Source organism: Salvia hispanica, chromosome 2, assembly GCF_029641045.1.
Source record: "Salvia hispanica isolate PSC_SH4W2 chromosome 2, Shi_PSC_v1, whole genome shotgun sequence".
NCBI lineage: Eukaryota > Viridiplantae > Streptophyta > Magnoliopsida > Lamiales > Lamiaceae > Salvia > Salvia hispanica.
In genome coordinates this window covers 6,272,957-6,291,354 of record NC_142693.1, presented here as the reverse complement: position 1 = coordinate 6,291,354, position 18,398 = coordinate 6,272,957, and the positions used below count along the sequence as shown (strand labels likewise).

Here is an 18,398-nt window from a genome sequence, read left to right as displayed (position 1 = left end):
CCTAAGTGAAAATTATGAAATTGAATTTTACAAAGTACATGTGTGGGTCGAGTTAGATACACTGATATGGTACATAATAATAATTAGCATGGTACATCTTCCATAAATGCAAACCCTAAAACTAAATGAATTAAAAAAAGGGAAAAAAAACAAGAGAGAAACACGTGGAGGGTAGTTATTAGGCAGAATCATTGAAATGCTATTATGGAAAAGTGGTGAGTCTACACATTGTCTTTTTTGTTATAAAGGCAATGGACGTGAAGATGTTGAAGCATTAGAAACCAAGGGAAGGAAAGAAGAAGAATTATGGCGTCGAAACCGGGATTTCTCACCGAGTGGCCATGGACTTGGCTCGGAGACTTTAAGGTATGTATATAATTCTTAGTACTATTTCATAAAAATAGATGAATATATGTGTAACTTTTTGTGTTTTTTGTTGTGTTGTTGTAGTATGTGGTGATAGCGCCGTGGGCAATACACTCAACATACACATACGTGACGAAGGATCGAACCGAGAGGGATATTGGGCAACTCATCATATTCCCTTTCTTGCTATCAAGAATGATCCACAACCAATTGTGGATTTCCTACTCTCGCTATCGCACGGCCAAGGGGACTAACCGGATAGTCGATAAAAACATTGAGTTTGAGCAGGTCGACCGCGAGAGAAACTGGTATGAAAACCCACAAATATAGGTTTTTGAGGGGGCTCGAGCCCACCCGAACTGTAGAATGATTGTGATGGTGTGTTTGCAGGGATGATCAGATTATATTCAATGGGATATTATTCTACATTGGATATATATACATCAAGGAGGCTCATAATCTTCCATGGTGGCGAACGGACGGTGTGATTTGGACAATCCTTCTACATGCGGGTCCGGTGGAGTTTCTATACTACTGGCTGCACCGGGCGCTGCATCACCACTTCTTGTACTCGAGATATCATTCGCACCACCACTCCTCCATCGCCACCGAGCCCATCACATGTAACATATTTTTCAATACCCTACTTATAGAACATTCAAGAATCATGATTTAAATTTATTCTAGGTTTGCTAGCTGACTCTAGTTGTTGTTACAAGACCAATTAGGTGATGATATGATAATTGCCTTTTAATTAATCTTGAAATTTACCACTTATCTAAAATTAAGTAACAATGTTTTATATATGTGGTAGCTGTGATACATCCATTTGGGGAGCACATAGCCTACTTCGCCCTTTTCGCGATACCACTGCTGACGACCGTGTTGACGAAGACGGCTTCCTTGCTGTCGTTTGCCGGTTACATAACCTACATCGACTTCATGAACAACATGGGACACTGCAACTTCGAGCACATACCCAAACGCCTCTTCTCCGTCTTCCCTCCCCTCAAATACCTCGTCTACACGCCTTCGTGAGTATTGCTTACTTCTTGATTTTCAATGTGTGATATTAAATGAGGATAATGAGGTCCCCAGCTGATCTTTTTGGATGATATTTCTTCATTTCTTCATGTGATTAATGCATGCTTGCCAAAAATACATGTATAGGCCCCTTCAGATTTTAATAACTTGTTGGAAAATGTGATGTGTTCCAAACCTACTATTCCTAGATAGTGATTCATACTACAATTTTGGTTTCTCACCTAATTAAGATTGATCTGTCACATTCCAAAATCCCTACCTACATGACCTAGAAATTCATGCAGTTAATACTAATAAATTCATGATTGATGTGTTGCTTTGCAGATAATTAGCAACCAACTAATTTTACTTTTTGTATATATGGAAATTAATTTGATCTACCATATAGTAAAAAGATTAGTTGGTTCTCTAATTTTAAATTAATTATCTAATTGAGGATGGCATTGGTGTATACAGGTACCACTCCTTGCATCACACTCAATTCCGGACCAATTACTCGCTCTTCATGCCATTCTACGACTACGTGTATGGCACCATGGACAAGTCCTCTGATACATTGTACGAAAGCTCACTAGTTAGAAAGGAGGAGGTGCCTGATCTGGTGCATCTCACTCATCTAACGACGCCAGAATCCATATATCATCTGCGCGTTGGATTCGCAAGCCTGGCCTCCGAGCCTCACAAATCCAAGTGGTACCTGTGGCTAATGTGGCCAGTGACTGTATGGTCCATGATGCTCACTTGGATATACGGCCGCACATTTGTTGTCGAGAGAAACGTCTTCAAGAACCTCAAACTGCAAACATGGGCTGTGCCTAAGTATAGCATCCAAGTAAATACATAAAACCACAATGATCAGTCACATAAGTGTAAATTACACAGATTAACTAATTCTAATTACTTTGGTTTTACATGTTTTGCAGTATTACATGCATTGGCAGAAAGAGTGGATAAACAACCTGATTGAAGATGCAATCCTCGAAGCGGATGAGAAGGGCGTAAAGGTGCTGAGCCTCGGGTTATTGAATCAGGAAGAGGGGCTTAACAGAAATGGTGATGTTTTCTTGAGAAAACACCCTCAGCTTAAAGTGAAACTGGTGGATGGGAGTAGCTTAGCAGTTGCCATAGTTCTGAACAGCATTCCGAAAGGAACAACTCAGGTGGTGTTCCGAGGCAATCCAAACAAGGTTGCATATTCCATCGCGCTCGCCTTATGCCAAGGGGGGATACAGGTTAATGATCATAACAACAAACTGAATCCATTTGCCATGTATAGTTAAATACAGATGGATGATTTAATCTCCCTTGTGAATAGGTCTTCACATTGAACGAGGACGACTACAAGAAGATCAAAGCTAAGCTCAACAGTGAGGCCGCGAGTAATCTGATTCTCTCCAAAAACAGCCCTTCAAAGGTTTGCATCTAAAACAGACATAACCATTGCATCAAAACTACATTTTATTGACTAATTGTTTCCACAATTATGTATCCAGATATGGTTGGTGGGAGACGGGCTAACTGAAACAGATCAACAAAAGGCGTCGAAAGGAACCATGTTCATTCCCTTCTCTCAGTTCCCCCCAAAGAAAACGCGTAAAGATTGCTTGTATAACACCACACCAGCAATGTTGGCTCCAAAGCATATTGAGAATCTTGACTCTTGTGAAGTAATCACACATCATCTCATCTAATCTCAATCACAATACTTTTTCAAATGCACTATAAATTAACATAGAGTTTTTTTTAATCATTGATCAATGACAGAACTGGCTGCCGAGGAGAGTGATGAGCGCGTGGCGTGTGGCAGGAATCGTGCATGCTGCAGAGGAATGGAATGTGCATGAGTGTGGCAATGTGATGTTCAATATTGAGAAGATTTGGAAGGCCAGTCTTGAGCATGGATTCCGTCCCCTCACCGCGTCTGCTGAATCAAACCTCAACAACTAGGTTGCATTCTTCGATTTCGAAAAAAGTGAAATGTGGTATATATGTTGCAGCCTAAATTTTACAGTTACAAAAATGCTCAAATGTCTAATCTTGAACATTTAATTTATCCATTCTATATCAAAGAAAACTTTGGAGTGTTTGCCTCTGCTTCAGTAATAGCATATTGTTAAGAATTATATAACTAATGCACTTCAATTATTGGCATTATTAATCAAACTTTATGCTTGCAAAATTTCTGCTAGTGATTTGGTGAAACTAATAACCACAACACTTCACTCAGAAAAACGTAAATATTCAATGTATGTGAATTAATTAAGTAAATACTATTAGTGTCAGGGAATACATAGTATATTCAGTTTTCAGTACAGTATGATTCTTTCAAAAGGGCCTCATTAACTTCCAGTCTGAACTTTAATTTTAATTCTAGTCTACCACTGGCAAACTTTGAAGATATAAAAGCTCTATACCAATTCAGACAGGACAGACTTATACAAACGATAATTATTTACTTTTCATATATTTGATAGAGAATTTTCAACATTACATGGTGTGCATCAATATAATTAAGCTGTCATATTCCTATGTATGCAGTGGCGGATTCAAGATTTTCGATTTGGGGGTATGGTAATTATATCAACTTGGAGCTATAGAATCGGTTAATTATCTTCTCATGAACATGTCATTATTTTTTTCGAAAAAACTTCATTATCTTCTATTTGGGTGGCTTTCACTGTCTAAAATGAAAATGCTTATATTTATATATTGGAGATAATTTATTTAAGCTTTTACAAAGTGCATTATTTTTAATGACAAAACATCTTTTGGCGTATTTAAGAAAAAAATTCAATAACTTTTAAAAATTAAATAAATATATGCTAATGAGATTATCAAAATAAGAATGTATCTAAATCCAGAAATGCAACCCAAATCTTTGGTACTAGGATTAGATGATCTAATGGTCAATACCTAAACAAAAACACGAAAGGTCATAATTAAGCAGTTTTAGGTCACATTATAAGATTTGAGTTTAATGTCATGTTAAAAACATTTTAGGTCATTCTTTGTTAGTAGAGTATGACCTAAACATAGACTAACAATGACCTGAAAATGTCATACTCGTGACATGGTTTTGTGTTTTTGTATTTAAATCTAGTTTTTTCATAGATTAAAACCCCATGCATTAGAAATACAAAAGATAAAAATATGAAATGTATTAGAAGAGAATTAATTTTTTTTACTAAATAATTGAAAAATGATTAAAAAAATAATCTAATTGTATTAAAAAAGTACTAAAAATACTTTTCATAAAAATTAAATGCACTGCAAATAGAAAATTTTAAAAAGACAAAATATTAAAAGGAATTAAGCTTGAGAATAGAGAAAAGATAATAAAATCAAATATATTAGTGGAAAATAGAAATAAATGTTATGTAAGAAAAATTAAAGGCATTAAATATTAAACTGCATCAGCAATAATAAAAGGTAAAAAGGAGAACCATCAAAAGAGAACTAAAGAAATCTGAAATGTGCTTCATGAGATCTGAATCTGTGTCCCCTTCTTTCTCATGTAGATCTGCCACTGCCAGTGCTCCTACATCTAAGAAAATAACCTGCAATAAAAGACGAATTAATAATGTTAAAAAATGATTTGGATATTGGTAATTGAAGGTACTTCGATAAGCAATTTGAGTTGGCATACACTATAAAGCTGCCAATGTTTCTCCACGTGCGAGCAACCGCTGAGGATCTTTGCAATATTCTTGAGCGAAACAAACATAGTTTCTTTTATGGGATTCGCATATTTGATCCAGGAATATTTGAGTCGGATGATATTGATGCTGTTATGAATCCGAGAAGACTTCATCAGGATAATATACTGTTCTCATTTAGTGCATATGTTGATTGAAGCTTATGGAGACTTCGGCAGCGTCTTGGTGATTTCCGTGGACATACTATTGCAATTCGGATTTCCCACCTTGAGGACAAGGTGGATTTCAACCGGGGGAAAGTTGATAGGGCCCTCGAGCATCCAAATCACGCACATGATCGCATCCAAATCTCTCTCAATCTCCAAAGTATCTTTTAATAGTATTTGATTTGATTTTACATATCTTTTGTAATCTTTTTAATATATTTTGCTTGCTTAGCAAGATAGGGTTTAGAATTCTATAAATTATAGAATTCTCTATCATTTTGATCAATTGAAAATTAAGAAATAAAATACTCCTTTTCTCATTCTTGTTCCAAAACCATAGAACTTCAACTAGGGAATTATCTCTTTTGCTCCGTTAAATCTTCGCGTGCTCTACAAGCCACTCGATAGGGAACTTAAACCCTATCACAAAAGCAAATGCATAATATGAGGGACCTTCTTTTTTAGTCCATAAACTTTGTCAAAGTATCATTTTAAATCCGTGAACTTTGAAAATATTATTTGAGGTCCGTCAATTATGAATTAATATCAATCGAATTACTTTATTACTATTTTCAATTTTTTTCGGATGAAAATACTCTCACTACCTTGAAAGATGTATATTTTTTCTAAACTTATCACATACTCATATTTTGTTATAAATATCTTCACTATATATTTTTAACGAATTTTCTAAATATAATTTGACCTTCAATATTAATATTGAATGTTATGACATGCGAAAAAAAAGTTCTTTCTTCAACTTTTTATAATTAAATAATTCTTCAAGTTGACGTTAACTTAACTTCGAGAACTCAATTTTGAAAGATAAGGAAGATAGTAATAGTACGAAGATAGAATAGTACACCTGATGCAGTAGTACACTGTGTGCTACTCCCTCAGTTTCATAATAGATGTTATACTTTCTTTTTTTGGTTTGTCTCTTAAAAAATGTAACATTTTCTTTTTTTTAGAAATAACTCTCTCTCACATCAATATAAATATTTTTTTTCTTCACCTAACACATAAAACATCTCCTAAAATTCCATCCACAAGTATAACATCTATTATGGTATTGAGGAAGTATTCCCTCCATCCCTCCGTTGTTTTGCAAAAATAATAATAAATAGTTAGAATTGAGAGAATGTAAGTAAGTAAGAGAATAATGTATATACGACTCTCTTCTATATTATTTTCTCTATTATTTTACTTTATCTCTACTTTACTATTTAGTATGATCTTTGCAAAACAACGACCATAAAAAAACGTCTCACTTGTAGTGAGACCGAGGCAAGGGAGTACTTAATAGGAGTAATTAAATTCTGATTGTTGATGATAGAGAGGGTTTACTGTGTATCATTATAAGGTAAGGGAGTACTTAATAGGAGTAATTAAATTCTGATTGTTGATGATAAAGAGGGTTTACTGTATATCATTATAAGGTAAGAGAGTACTTAATAGGAGTAATTAAATTTTTATTGTTGATGAAAAGAGGGTTTATTGTATATCATTATAAGGTAAGGGAGTACTTAATAGGAGTAATTAAATTCTGATTGTTGGTGATATAGATGGTTTACTTTATATCATTATAAGGTAAGGGAGTACTTAATAGGAGTAATTAAATTCTGATAGTTGGTGATAAAGAGGGTTTACTGTATATCATTATAAGGTAAGGGAGTACTTAATAGGAGTAATTAAATTCTGATTGTTGATAATAAAGAGGGTTTACTGTATATCATTATAAGGTAAGGGAGTACTTAATAGGAGTAATTAAATTTTTATTGTTGATGATAAAGAGGGTTTACTGCATATCATTATTAAGGTAAGGGAGTACTTAATAGGAATAATTAAATTCTCATTGTTGGTGATAAAGAGGGTTTACTGTATATCATTATAAGGTGGGAGTACTTAATAGGAGTAATTAAATTTTTATTGTTGATGATAAAGAGGGTTTACTGCATATCATTATAAGGTAAGGGAGTACTTAATAGGAACAATTAAATTCTGATTGTTGGTAATAAAGAGGGTTTACTGTATATCATTATAAGGTGGGAGTACTTAATAGGTGTAATTAAATCCTAATTGTTGATGATAAAGAGGGTTTAGTATCGACACGTTGATCTTCAACAACCCAGGATTTGTCGTGATAACAGTACTATATGCATTTATGGAGGCATGTGTCTCGAATCTTCATGGAGGATGCGTTGCGTCTCGAGTTTGATGCTTTAAGAAAAAAACTAATCTGAATAATTATTTTACTTATATCATAGCAATATTAAAAAGGGAAAAGATAAATTAACAAAAATTATGTATACAAAATACCCTTTAATTTAGTTCTATATTTTAGGATATAATTTTATGACTAATTTATCCTTATTTAATGTTCGTTATTTTTAACTATTAGTTTAGAAACATATCATTGATTTAGATTATGACTTGTTTATGGTAATACTAATTAACACACTACATAATTAAAGTACTATATTTAATCATAAAATAATTCCTAGTAGTACTATATAATTTAATATAGTACCATATTTTTTTTGAAAGAAATTCATATTTGATCATTTTATACATTAGTATCTAGTTTTTTTGTCATTTATATTATTTTTTCATAACTTGTTTGATTTTTTTACAAAAATTTATTTCAAATTATCATACGATATAAATCATCAAATGTTGTGAAAGTAAAATAATTTAATATATGGAAAAAATAAATTAAAATAGTAAAGCATTTTTATATTTGATACGTGGACTACATGAGAAAATATTATAGCCATAATGGTTTAACATTTCTTGCAATATCTTTTTATTTTTGTGTTATTTTCCATCAATGCTATTTTTCCTTAGCTTGTTCCCTTTTTCATTATATATCCAAAAACAGATATATGAATGCTATTTATTTTAATTTACTTTTAGCTATGAGTATTTTTATATTAAGGAAATATTAATTATTATTTCTTTCTTAATTAACATGAAGGGTCTTTGTAGTAGAAATTAAATACATATACAAGTAGTTGCATTTATTTATAATTTTTAGAATCATTCAATCATGAAATATTTCGATTCAAATTATTTTTTTAACTTATTTTTTAATATTATATCAATTTTAATTTCATTGCATGATTTTTTATATTCTGGATGTAGCGAATAAAATGAAATCGACTTAATGATAATTAATTTGTTGAATGACCGTACTCATAAGTTAAGTACATATTCTTGTATTTTTATAGTTTACAGTTTTTATTGTTGTCATTTTATAATTTACAATTTTTCGATGTGACTGACTAACGTAGCTTTAATGTATTTTTTAAGTAGTACATATTGAATTTATTTATGTTCCATGGTTTTTAAATAATGTTGAGTCACGAGAAAATTGAATTAATGATTATCGATTAGATGTGTGATAATAAAAATTAAATATATATATCACTTTTTAGAATTACTCAATAATAAATTAGTTGAATGAGAATGACTATTATTATTTCAATTTAATATTTATTATTATTATTATTATTATTATTATTATTATTATTATTATTATTATTATTATTATTATTATTATATAAGTAAACCGATTTAATTATCATTAAATGGTTGGATGATAGTACAAGAAATTAAGTAGTATATATATACTGCAGTTATTTTTATAATTTACAATTTAAGAGTTATTCGATTTGAATGATTTTATCATTTTAATTTATTTGATACTATTACATGTCAATTAGTTGGATGACAATACTAAATCAAACTATATACATGTAGTCATTTTTATAATTTATAATTATTCAAATTATTTAATACTAATATAGTTGAATGTGAATGGATATTATCGTTTTAATCAATTTTATAGTACACAAAAAACCGACATAATCACCATTAATTAGTTGGATGGGAGTACTAAGAAATTAAATATATATTATATATATAGTCATTTTTATAATTTACCGTTTTAAAATAGTTGAACAATAAAATAGTTGGATGTGAATGACTTTGTTATTATTTTATAACAAATTTAATTTTGTTTATGGTTTTTGAGTTAAGATATTAAATATAAAAAAAAATTGATTTAATCATCATAAGTAGTTTTATGATAATGTTAAGAAATTAGGTAAATATACATGTGGTTGTTTTATAATTTATTAACTTTAAAATTTACTAATAGAGTATTAATATAGTTGGATACGAGTGACTGTTATTTGTTAATATTTAGTTTTTACTATTTTATATTCATTTCATAATTTCGAGTAAAGATATACAAGACTCAAAGAAATCGATGTGATGATATTTAATTAGTTGGATGAGATACTAATTAATTAAGTATACTTACAAATAGCTATTATTATAATTTATTTATTTTTTATTACACAATGAAATAGTTTGTTTTTAATAACTATTATTTATTTTTTATTACTGATTAATAAAAATAATAATTTTCAACTAGTTGGATGGTAATGCTAAAAATTAAAATAATAGTAATATTTAATTAGTTGGATGACAATAATAAAATTTTAAATGCATTATGTGACTTTTTTTAATGACTACTAACATTTTATATGTAAATTTATTATTAGATTTTATTGCATAAGGTATTTGAGTGTTGAGAAAATAGAAGAAATTTAATATTCTTCAAATGCTTACCCAATATTTATAAAAATGTATGGTGAAGAATGTGATAAATTTATCTTTTTAGTTTTAATTTAGCTATAATTATGTAGCTTTATGATAGAATGGATTATCTTTCCTAAATTTGCAGTTATTAAACTTAGAAACTTAATCTTCCCTAAATAGTTATAAAAGGGTAAATATGTAATGTTAAATAATTGTGAATGTAAAATATCTAAAATATCCAATTTTGTATATACAATGTTTGTTAATTTATCACTACTCAAAAACTATTAAAAAATATCACTCCTTTCGTCCCACAAAAGATGTTACATTTTCCTTTTTAGTTTGTCCCACAAAATATGTTACATTTCCTTTTTTGAAAAAAAATCTCTCTCACATTAATATAAATATTACTATTTTCTCTTTCCACCTAAAATCTCGTGTCGTCCGACAAGTGTGACATCTTTTGTGGGACGGAGGGAGTAGTATTTTTTATTTTATATATTATTTTCGTTCATAAAAAATAGTCTTATTTTGCTATTTCTATAAAAAATAATCTTATTTCTAAAATAAAAAGTTTATATCTTGTTTTTTACCTTCTCTCTCTTATTTATCCACTTTTTCACTTTTCTCTTACTTTATCTACTTTTTCTCTCATCTTTTTTATTTTACTAATTTCTAATTAAAATCGTTCGTCCACAAATGAGACTATTCTTTTATTAACGGAGGGAACCTAACTAAAAAATTGAAATACAACGGGATTAAAAATCTGAAATTTGCTAAAAATCTGAAACCAAACTAAACCGAAGCAAAACCTGACAAAAAACTGAACAAAAATTTAACTTTTACTCCTACCGTTTGACGCGCACGAATTTTAAGAAATATTCCTAGTGAAAGTCAATTGAAAAAGTTATTGGCACATGAGTAAATAGAAATTTATGGGTTCCGTCCTCCTAAATTAATTGGGGGTTAGGAAAAGGGGTCCATAAGTATTGTTTCAATTGCCAACACGGTTAAACAAATCATGAATTGTCGTATTTATGGAAATAGGTAGGAGATCCGATAAAATCTCCTACACTTCAGGAAAGTATCTTCAGAATTAATTGTTTCTTAAGTATGATCTTGAATATAAAAATCAATAGCATTATGTATGGCTGTGATTAACCATTCACTACCGTTCTTCCATAAAAATCCACAAACAGTGCTATATAATGACTACATTTACGTTGCAATAGCATTCCTCAGTCAATCGCATTAAAGCACAAACAATTTCAACTATATTTGTTCCATAAAAATAAATATATTTTCTTCTTTTTTTCAAAGTACTGTAGTACTATTATAACTTTTTTTCATGGCGTTATGATAGAATAGAGCAATTGTGTAATCGAGACAAACATAAACGTAAAGAGACACAGATTTACATGGTTCACCAACTTAGTGTTGGTTACGTCCACGGGCAAGAAAGGAAAACAGATTATATTCAAATTGTTTTTAGATTACAAAATTATGTGCCCTACTTCTATATAAATAGACACACGAGACGGGCTAGGCCCAATACAATAATTAGGACCCAAAACAGAAACATAGCATAGTGAAATCTCCGTTTGGCTAGCGGCAAACAATATAGATTCACACGAATTATTAATACTTCGTATCAAGAGAAACTTTTATTCGTTGATCACAATTCAAACAACGCTACCATTCTTAAAGGTCGTAACCAAGGATTATTGCATATATTTATGTGATGGAGGAGTATAGCCCGGCTTATATTTTATTAGAAATATTGGGTTAAAATTCCCAAGCCGTATACAGGCGGTACTCTAACTATTATTCTCTCTTTTCGCGAATAGGAGTCTCATTTTTCCATTTTAGTCCGTCCGCGAATAAGAGTCCCGGTTCACTTTTACCATAAATGGTAATAGGTCCCACCTTCCACTAACTCATTCCACTCATATTTTATTTAAAACTAATATATACAAAAGAGACTTTTTTCACCTACTTTTCTTAACATTTCTTAAAACTTGTGCCGCCCATAAATAAAACTCCTAATGGCGGACGGAGGGAGTACAATTGAAGGAAGATAACAACAAAAGTGGAATGGAAATTACAACAGAAATTGATGGAATGGATAGCAACAAACTAAAAGTCGAGTCGAGGAAAACCCTATTTCCGCAAGATAAATTACGCCCTGGCTAATGCTCACAGAATGGCGAATTGTCCCCAAAGATAAAACGACTTCCTCCTAGCATGTAGAAGCACCTCAAACCCACTAGGCACCGGTAAACTTGATGGAGTTCCGAGAATCGATCTAGACAATGCTTCTAAGATGCACACTAGATGTAGAGAACTTGAAAAAAGAGAAAGTGCCTTTTGTTTGTTTTTATTTATTTATTTATTTATTTTTTATATGTGTCTTTCTCGTCTCTCAAACCTACCTATTTATAGGATAGGAGAAATCACTTTAAAAGTACTACCTCCGTCCCCCAAAATTTGATATACTTTGACCCGGCACGGGTTTTAAGAAATGTAATGGAAAGTGAGTTGAAAAAGTTGGTGGGATGTGGGTCCTACTTTTAAAGTATTAGTTTTATAATAAAATGTGAGTAGGAATGAGTTAGTGGAATATGTGGTCCACTACCAAAAATATTAAAAGTGAAGTGTATCAAATTTTCAGGGACGGATCAAAATGGTAAACTTGGTCAAATTTTTTGGGAGACGGAGGTAGTATTAGACATTATAAATACTCATAAACCAGTTGAGCTATCTTAATTAGTTGAAAAGCCAAAAGACTTGATTAAAGGCTAAAGCCTTTCTTTCACGTTTTTTCCAACATATTTGCTGGCTGGAAATCCCATGTTGAAAATCTGCATATGATGTGAATATTCTTACTCCTATTTATTTCGTACACATAGAAATATATGTTTCGTTTGAGCATTAGTATTTATTTTTGAAAAATAATGCTATATTCTTTTTATAGTGATGCTCAAGTGTAAAATATAATTTCTAAATAATTTACAAAATAAATCTGAATATTTATTTTATATTCTTCGACCTTTGAATCTCTGGTCCGAAAAATGTAGCACTCTTGAAAATATCATGTTATTTTTACCATATTTCAAAAGGGTTGAATCCATAGATCAAAATTTGCAAAACATTGTTTCCATCTTTGCCCACCACTCTCGTACATACGAGTGCAACGAGAGGGTGTTCCAATGAGATATTTTTGAGCATTTAAATTGTGAAAATAGGATTTAACCCCCCACACTACACTAGCTAGGGTCCCAACTAATATTTCTAGGCGACATATATTCATCTATTTTTTTGCTCGAGTTTAATGAATGCTAATGACCAATAAATCAGGACACAACCTTCTGTATGGTACGAGTTTTAATATGCCATTGGTAAATTAAGAAATTGGAAAATAAAGTAAGATAAAAGTAGTGTTAGTGGATTGTGGAGTCCACATTACCAGTACTCGTATTTCAATATCTAAAAATTGGTCTAATTTTGATGGACGACCCAAAATAGTAAAACTAGTCTATTTGTTTGGACGGACGTAGTATACGTATTAATTATTTCATCAAGCATCGTGCATGTTAACAATAACTTATCACAAGTGGTAGATATTTTGAAATGAGTTTATAGCCTAACCTATTCTACATTTACATATATCATAACATATTTTCTTAAGAACTGCTTTTTCCTTTCCCTATATAAGGTTCGGTAGTTGGACAGAAAATTTAACAGGTGTCTGACATACTGAGACATATAATGGCTACAAAACCAGGGTTGCTTACTAATTGGCCATGGCAGCCTCTTGGAAGTTTTAAGGTACTCTAATACATTTTTTTTTGTGTATGTATAAGTTTTAGATTTGAAAGAAGTAAACTCACAAACATATAGTAGTATGTAAATTGTAATCAACCTTCACTTTTAATTTGTAGTACATCATATTGGCTCCATTGGCAATGCATAGCCTCTACTCTCTTGCAATTACAATAGGCAAATATGAGTTGGACTACCTTAATCTCCTCATTCTTCCATTTGTACTATCAAGAGCTCTCCACAACCAGATATGGATTTCCTTCTCTCGTCACAGAACTGCTAAAGGCAACAACAAAATCGTCGATAGAGCCATCGAATTCGAACAAGTTGACAGAGAAAGCAACTGGTTAATTTATTAGTACCCTTCTTAATTCTTGATTAGCCTCAACAACTTTAGTACTATTTGAATTGTAATGATTGATGTGTTTCTTACAGGGATGATCAGATTCTTCTAAGTGGACTTATCTTGTACATTATCAACCACACAATATCTGTTGCCTCTTCCTTGCCGGTGTGGAGGACTGATGGTGTGATAATAACGGTGTTGCTCCACGCTGGCCCGGTCGAATACCTCTACTACTGGCTGCACAGAGCTCTCCACCATCATTATCTCTACTCGAGATATCATTCTCACCACCATTCTTCCATTGTCTCTGAGCCAATTACATGTAAGTATAGGGTGTGTTTGTGTGTGTTGTCTAAGGAAAAAATTAAACTAAGGCGTTTGTGAATTGTGATATTATATGGCAGCTGTGATACATCCATTTGCAGAGCACATAGTGTATCATGTACTGTTTGGGCTTCCGATCATGGTCACGCTCTTTAATGGCACGGCTTCGTTGGCGTCCATATTCGGATACGTAACGTTCCTTGATGTGATGAACAATATGGGGCACTGCAACTTCGAGTTCTTCCCAAAATGGCTGTTTTCCACCTTCCCTCCTCTCAAATACTTGATCTATACACCCTCGTAAGTACTGCACATTAGTTTAATACTGTCCGCTTTGGAAAACACTAAATATTGCTTCCAATTTCAGAAATCAAATGTTTGATTAGTAACTAGTTAGTTAAAACTGCAGGTTCCATTCACTGCATCACACACAGTTTCGGACAAACTACTCACTGTTCATGCCGTTTTATGATTACATCCACGGCACCATGGACAAGTCCACGGACGCCTTGCACGAGAGCTCGCTCGAGAAGCCGCAGGAGTCTCCTGATGTGGTGCACCTGACTCACCTCACCACGCCCGAATCCATCTTCCATCTCCGGGTGGCGTTCGCCTCCTTGGCTTCGAGGCCTCAGGAGTTGAAACAGAGCAATGGCCTCATGTGGCCTCTATCATGGCTCTCTGCTACTCTCAACTTCCTCCTCGGCCGCACCTTTCTTGCTGAGACGAATCGGTTTGGGAAACTGAAGATGCAAACATGGACAATCCCACGTTACACCAAGCAGGTAATTAACATCATGTTTCTATTATTTTCATAAAAAAGATGAGTATCACAACTTGCTTAATCTTTACATGTAGTATGCACTAAATTGGCAAGGACGAGGAATCAATACCTTAATCGAAGAAGCCATACTCGAAGCTGATGAACGAGGTTCGAAGGTTATAACCCTAGGATTGCTCAATCAGGCAAGTCCTCTTAACAACCAATCTTCACTAATTAATCAGACATTCATGCTATAGTAATTAATATCGATTTTGTGAAATATCAGAGCGAGGAACTGAACAGAAGTGGACAACTTTTTATTGAAAAACACCCTAAACTGAAGACTAAAATTGTTGATGGAAGCAGTCTAGCAGTAGCCATTGTTCTACACAGCATTCCCAAAGGAACAACTCAAGTCCTATTCAGAGGAGCTCTCTCCAAACTTGCTTTTGCTATTGTATCCGCTTTGTCCCACCGCGGCATTCAGGTCTCTCTCTCCTTTTCTCTCTTGAAATCAACCATTAGAACAAATTTAATTGAATTTGATTTTGTTTCAGATTGCAACATTGTATGAAGCTGAGAAGCTTAAGCTATCTTCAACAACTGAGGCTCAAGTTGTAATCTCCAAAAGTTACACTCAGAAGGTGAGTAGTATTTCATAATGTTTTTTGTGAAGAAAGAAGAGAAATTGAGAGTATTAGACAATGATTGTAGGTATGGATAGTTGGAGATGGATTATCCAAAGATGAACAACTCAAGGCACCAAAGGGCACTCTCTTCATTCCTTTCTCCCACTTCCCTCCCAAGAAGGAGCGCGACGACGCCTTTTACTGCCACACGCCTTCCATGATCGCCCCTCCCTCCCTCCAAAACCTGCATTCCTGTGAGGTTAGTAGTACTGTCGAAAAATGATGGCGAATGAAATAAATAAATAAATATAACAAATATCTCACGTTAGTATAAAGAGATGTATGTATAAGTTTCTATAAGCTTTCAGTTCCTCTGTTTTCCACAGTTTGTAATTTTTTGTTTTGGAAATATGGTAGAATTGGCTGCCGAGAAGAGTCATGAGTGCTGCCCGTGTCGCGGGGATACTGCACACAGTCGAAGGGTGGGATGTGCATGAGTGCGGCGACTCCATCTTCGACGTCGACAAAATATGGGAGGCTGCTATCAAACATGGCTTTCGCCCTACAACTATTTCCATCTAATTAATTACACCACATATCTATATGACCATATATTAAAGGTTGGGAAACCACATATCGATAGTAAATACTAGTATTATGAATGATATATAAGAAATAAATGGACGACCATTATTAATAGCTAAATGTCTATACTTTTTATATTTCGATCAACTTAGGGCTCATTTATAAATGATTGCTCTTTATGTATACAACTCGACAGCTAAGGCTTATACATGAATTTGATCTGTTGCACTTTTAGCTAACAATTTCTAATTTTCTACTACATTATTTTGATTTGTAAATTAAATTATTCAATCACGCACGTGAAAAGCGGTCCTAGAAAAAAAATACAACATTCATAGAATCATAGTAACAAAATTAAAACAACTCACGGGAATGTGAATCAAATCCATGAACAAGGGAATTTATTATATTTATGTGCACAAACACCCATTTTATTCTTCTCAAACTACATAGTAAAAAAAAAGGATATGTAATACTATGTGAGGCTAATCTATTGTGGAGAACTATGTACGGGTATCTTTTAATACATTTATTTTGATTCTGATATTTTAAAAAATTATTGACTCATCAATTTTATAAACTATACTACGAAATTAAATTTTAAATTACTTGTAGTCAACCAAGAAAGGCAGAAAGAGGGTTCAAAGGATCGAGGGCTTGTTATTTAAATAGATATGTCGATTGGCTTTTTCTATCATATAAAGATCAATTATGGGTTGCAAATTTAGTAATGTGGGGTTTGTGTGTTTCCTTTATAAATCACAAATTAAACATCGGCAAGTTGCTAACTTGTCCTTTAACAAATTTGGGGTTGTAGTTATTTACAAATAGATAGGAGAGGCTAAAATAAGGGAGATTTATATCCAAATCGCAAAGAATGAATAATTGTTTATTACTAACTGACTATTGTAATCGGAAAATGGAAACGAATTAATAACTGCAGCTATTCATATGGCTTAGTTAAGTGGACTGACTACTTGTTGAATGTGCTGTAACTAATTAATTAATTATTGACTCATTGAGCAATGCATGATATTACAACAGGATACTGATAAAAAATAACTAAATTTCAATGTATAACCAAATATCTAAATACATCGGAGTATTATATTGCTAACTCAATGCTTAATTCCTAACTACAATTCAATAATAGCCATTAGATATTCAAATTAAAGGCCTAGATCATTAACAACAAAATGTCAATACGATCAACAAAAAACGTCAATAAGGCTATAGGATTAATTCCAATAAAATCAATAGGAGTATTAATGTCAAGTTAGTTATAATTAACCTTTAAAAGAAATCCCAAAACTTTAAATTCATATAACATATATCAAATTAAAGATAATTTTATAAGGATTCCAACGATATACTACATGCATATGTTCCAACGTCAAAATTTGAAAAAAAAATCTAGAATTTTCGTATTTTTCGTACACAAGCTAATGTCAATATAGCTAAAATAATATGTCAATATAAAGCATATACAATGTCAATCCTAAATTTGTGTTGACATTCTCAAAGCATTGTGTTGATATTTTCGAAACACTATATTGACATTTTCATCCAAAACCCTAATCTGACGTTTTTTTTTTAATTTTTTTCGATTTAATTAATAAAAACGAAAATTACACGTGGCAAATTGTAGACCACACGTTTTTTAAAATCATGTGACCTTAAATTGGTTATAGTTAGCAATTAAATGATGAGTTAGCAATTGATCACTCTCCTCTAAATACATAAGTGATTTGTAGATAACAATTAAATCGATTTAGTTCATAACACAAATGGTATAATTAAAATGATCTAAAAATGACATCCGTGATTTAATACCATCCCTTTACCTTTAAATATAAGTAAAATTTTGTTATTTATTGATCACTGCCCTCTTATAACATATATATGCACCTCAAATTCAAAAAAGTTACTCCTACAATTTTTGAACAACCAAAAATATGCACAATTCAGCACAACATCTACTCTCTTTTAATACTTGTAGGGTCAGAGTGACAACACTATTTTTTGTAAATTTCAATAGTGATTTCGTGT

At 32.1% G+C, this 18,398-nt stretch overlaps 2 protein-coding genes across 2 annotated transcripts; both read left to right on the top strand.

Moving 5' to 3' along the window:
• Positions 1-209: 209 nt before the first annotated feature.
• LOC125202414 (very-long-chain aldehyde decarbonylase CER1-like) lies at positions 210-3,496 on the top strand. Its single transcript, XM_048100807.2, has 9 exons — positions 210-366; positions 451-674; positions 757-989; positions 1,181-1,400; positions 1,867-2,242; positions 2,334-2,642; positions 2,726-2,824; positions 2,904-3,077; positions 3,175-3,496. The coding sequence occupies exons 1-9, from the start codon at positions 307-309 to the stop codon at positions 3,355-3,357; spliced, it is 1,878 nt and encodes a 625-aa protein (XP_047956764.1). The 5' UTR covers positions 210-306; the 3' UTR covers positions 3,358-3,496.
• A 9,182-nt stretch (positions 3,497-12,678) lies between these two features.
• Positions 12,679-16,591, top strand: LOC125201589 (very-long-chain aldehyde decarbonylase CER1-like). The gene is made up of 11 exons (XM_048099763.2): positions 12,679-12,752; positions 13,596-13,708; positions 13,822-14,048; positions 14,138-14,370; positions 14,453-14,672; positions 14,782-15,157; positions 15,231-15,338; positions 15,422-15,622; positions 15,693-15,779; positions 15,850-16,023; positions 16,182-16,591. Exons 2-11 carry the CDS (start codon positions 13,649-13,651, stop codon positions 16,344-16,346), a joined length of 1,851 nt encoding a protein of 616 aa, XP_047955720.1. The 5' UTR covers positions 12,679-12,752; positions 13,596-13,648; the 3' UTR covers positions 16,347-16,591.
• The last annotated feature ends 1,807 nt before the right edge of the window (positions 16,592-18,398 follow it).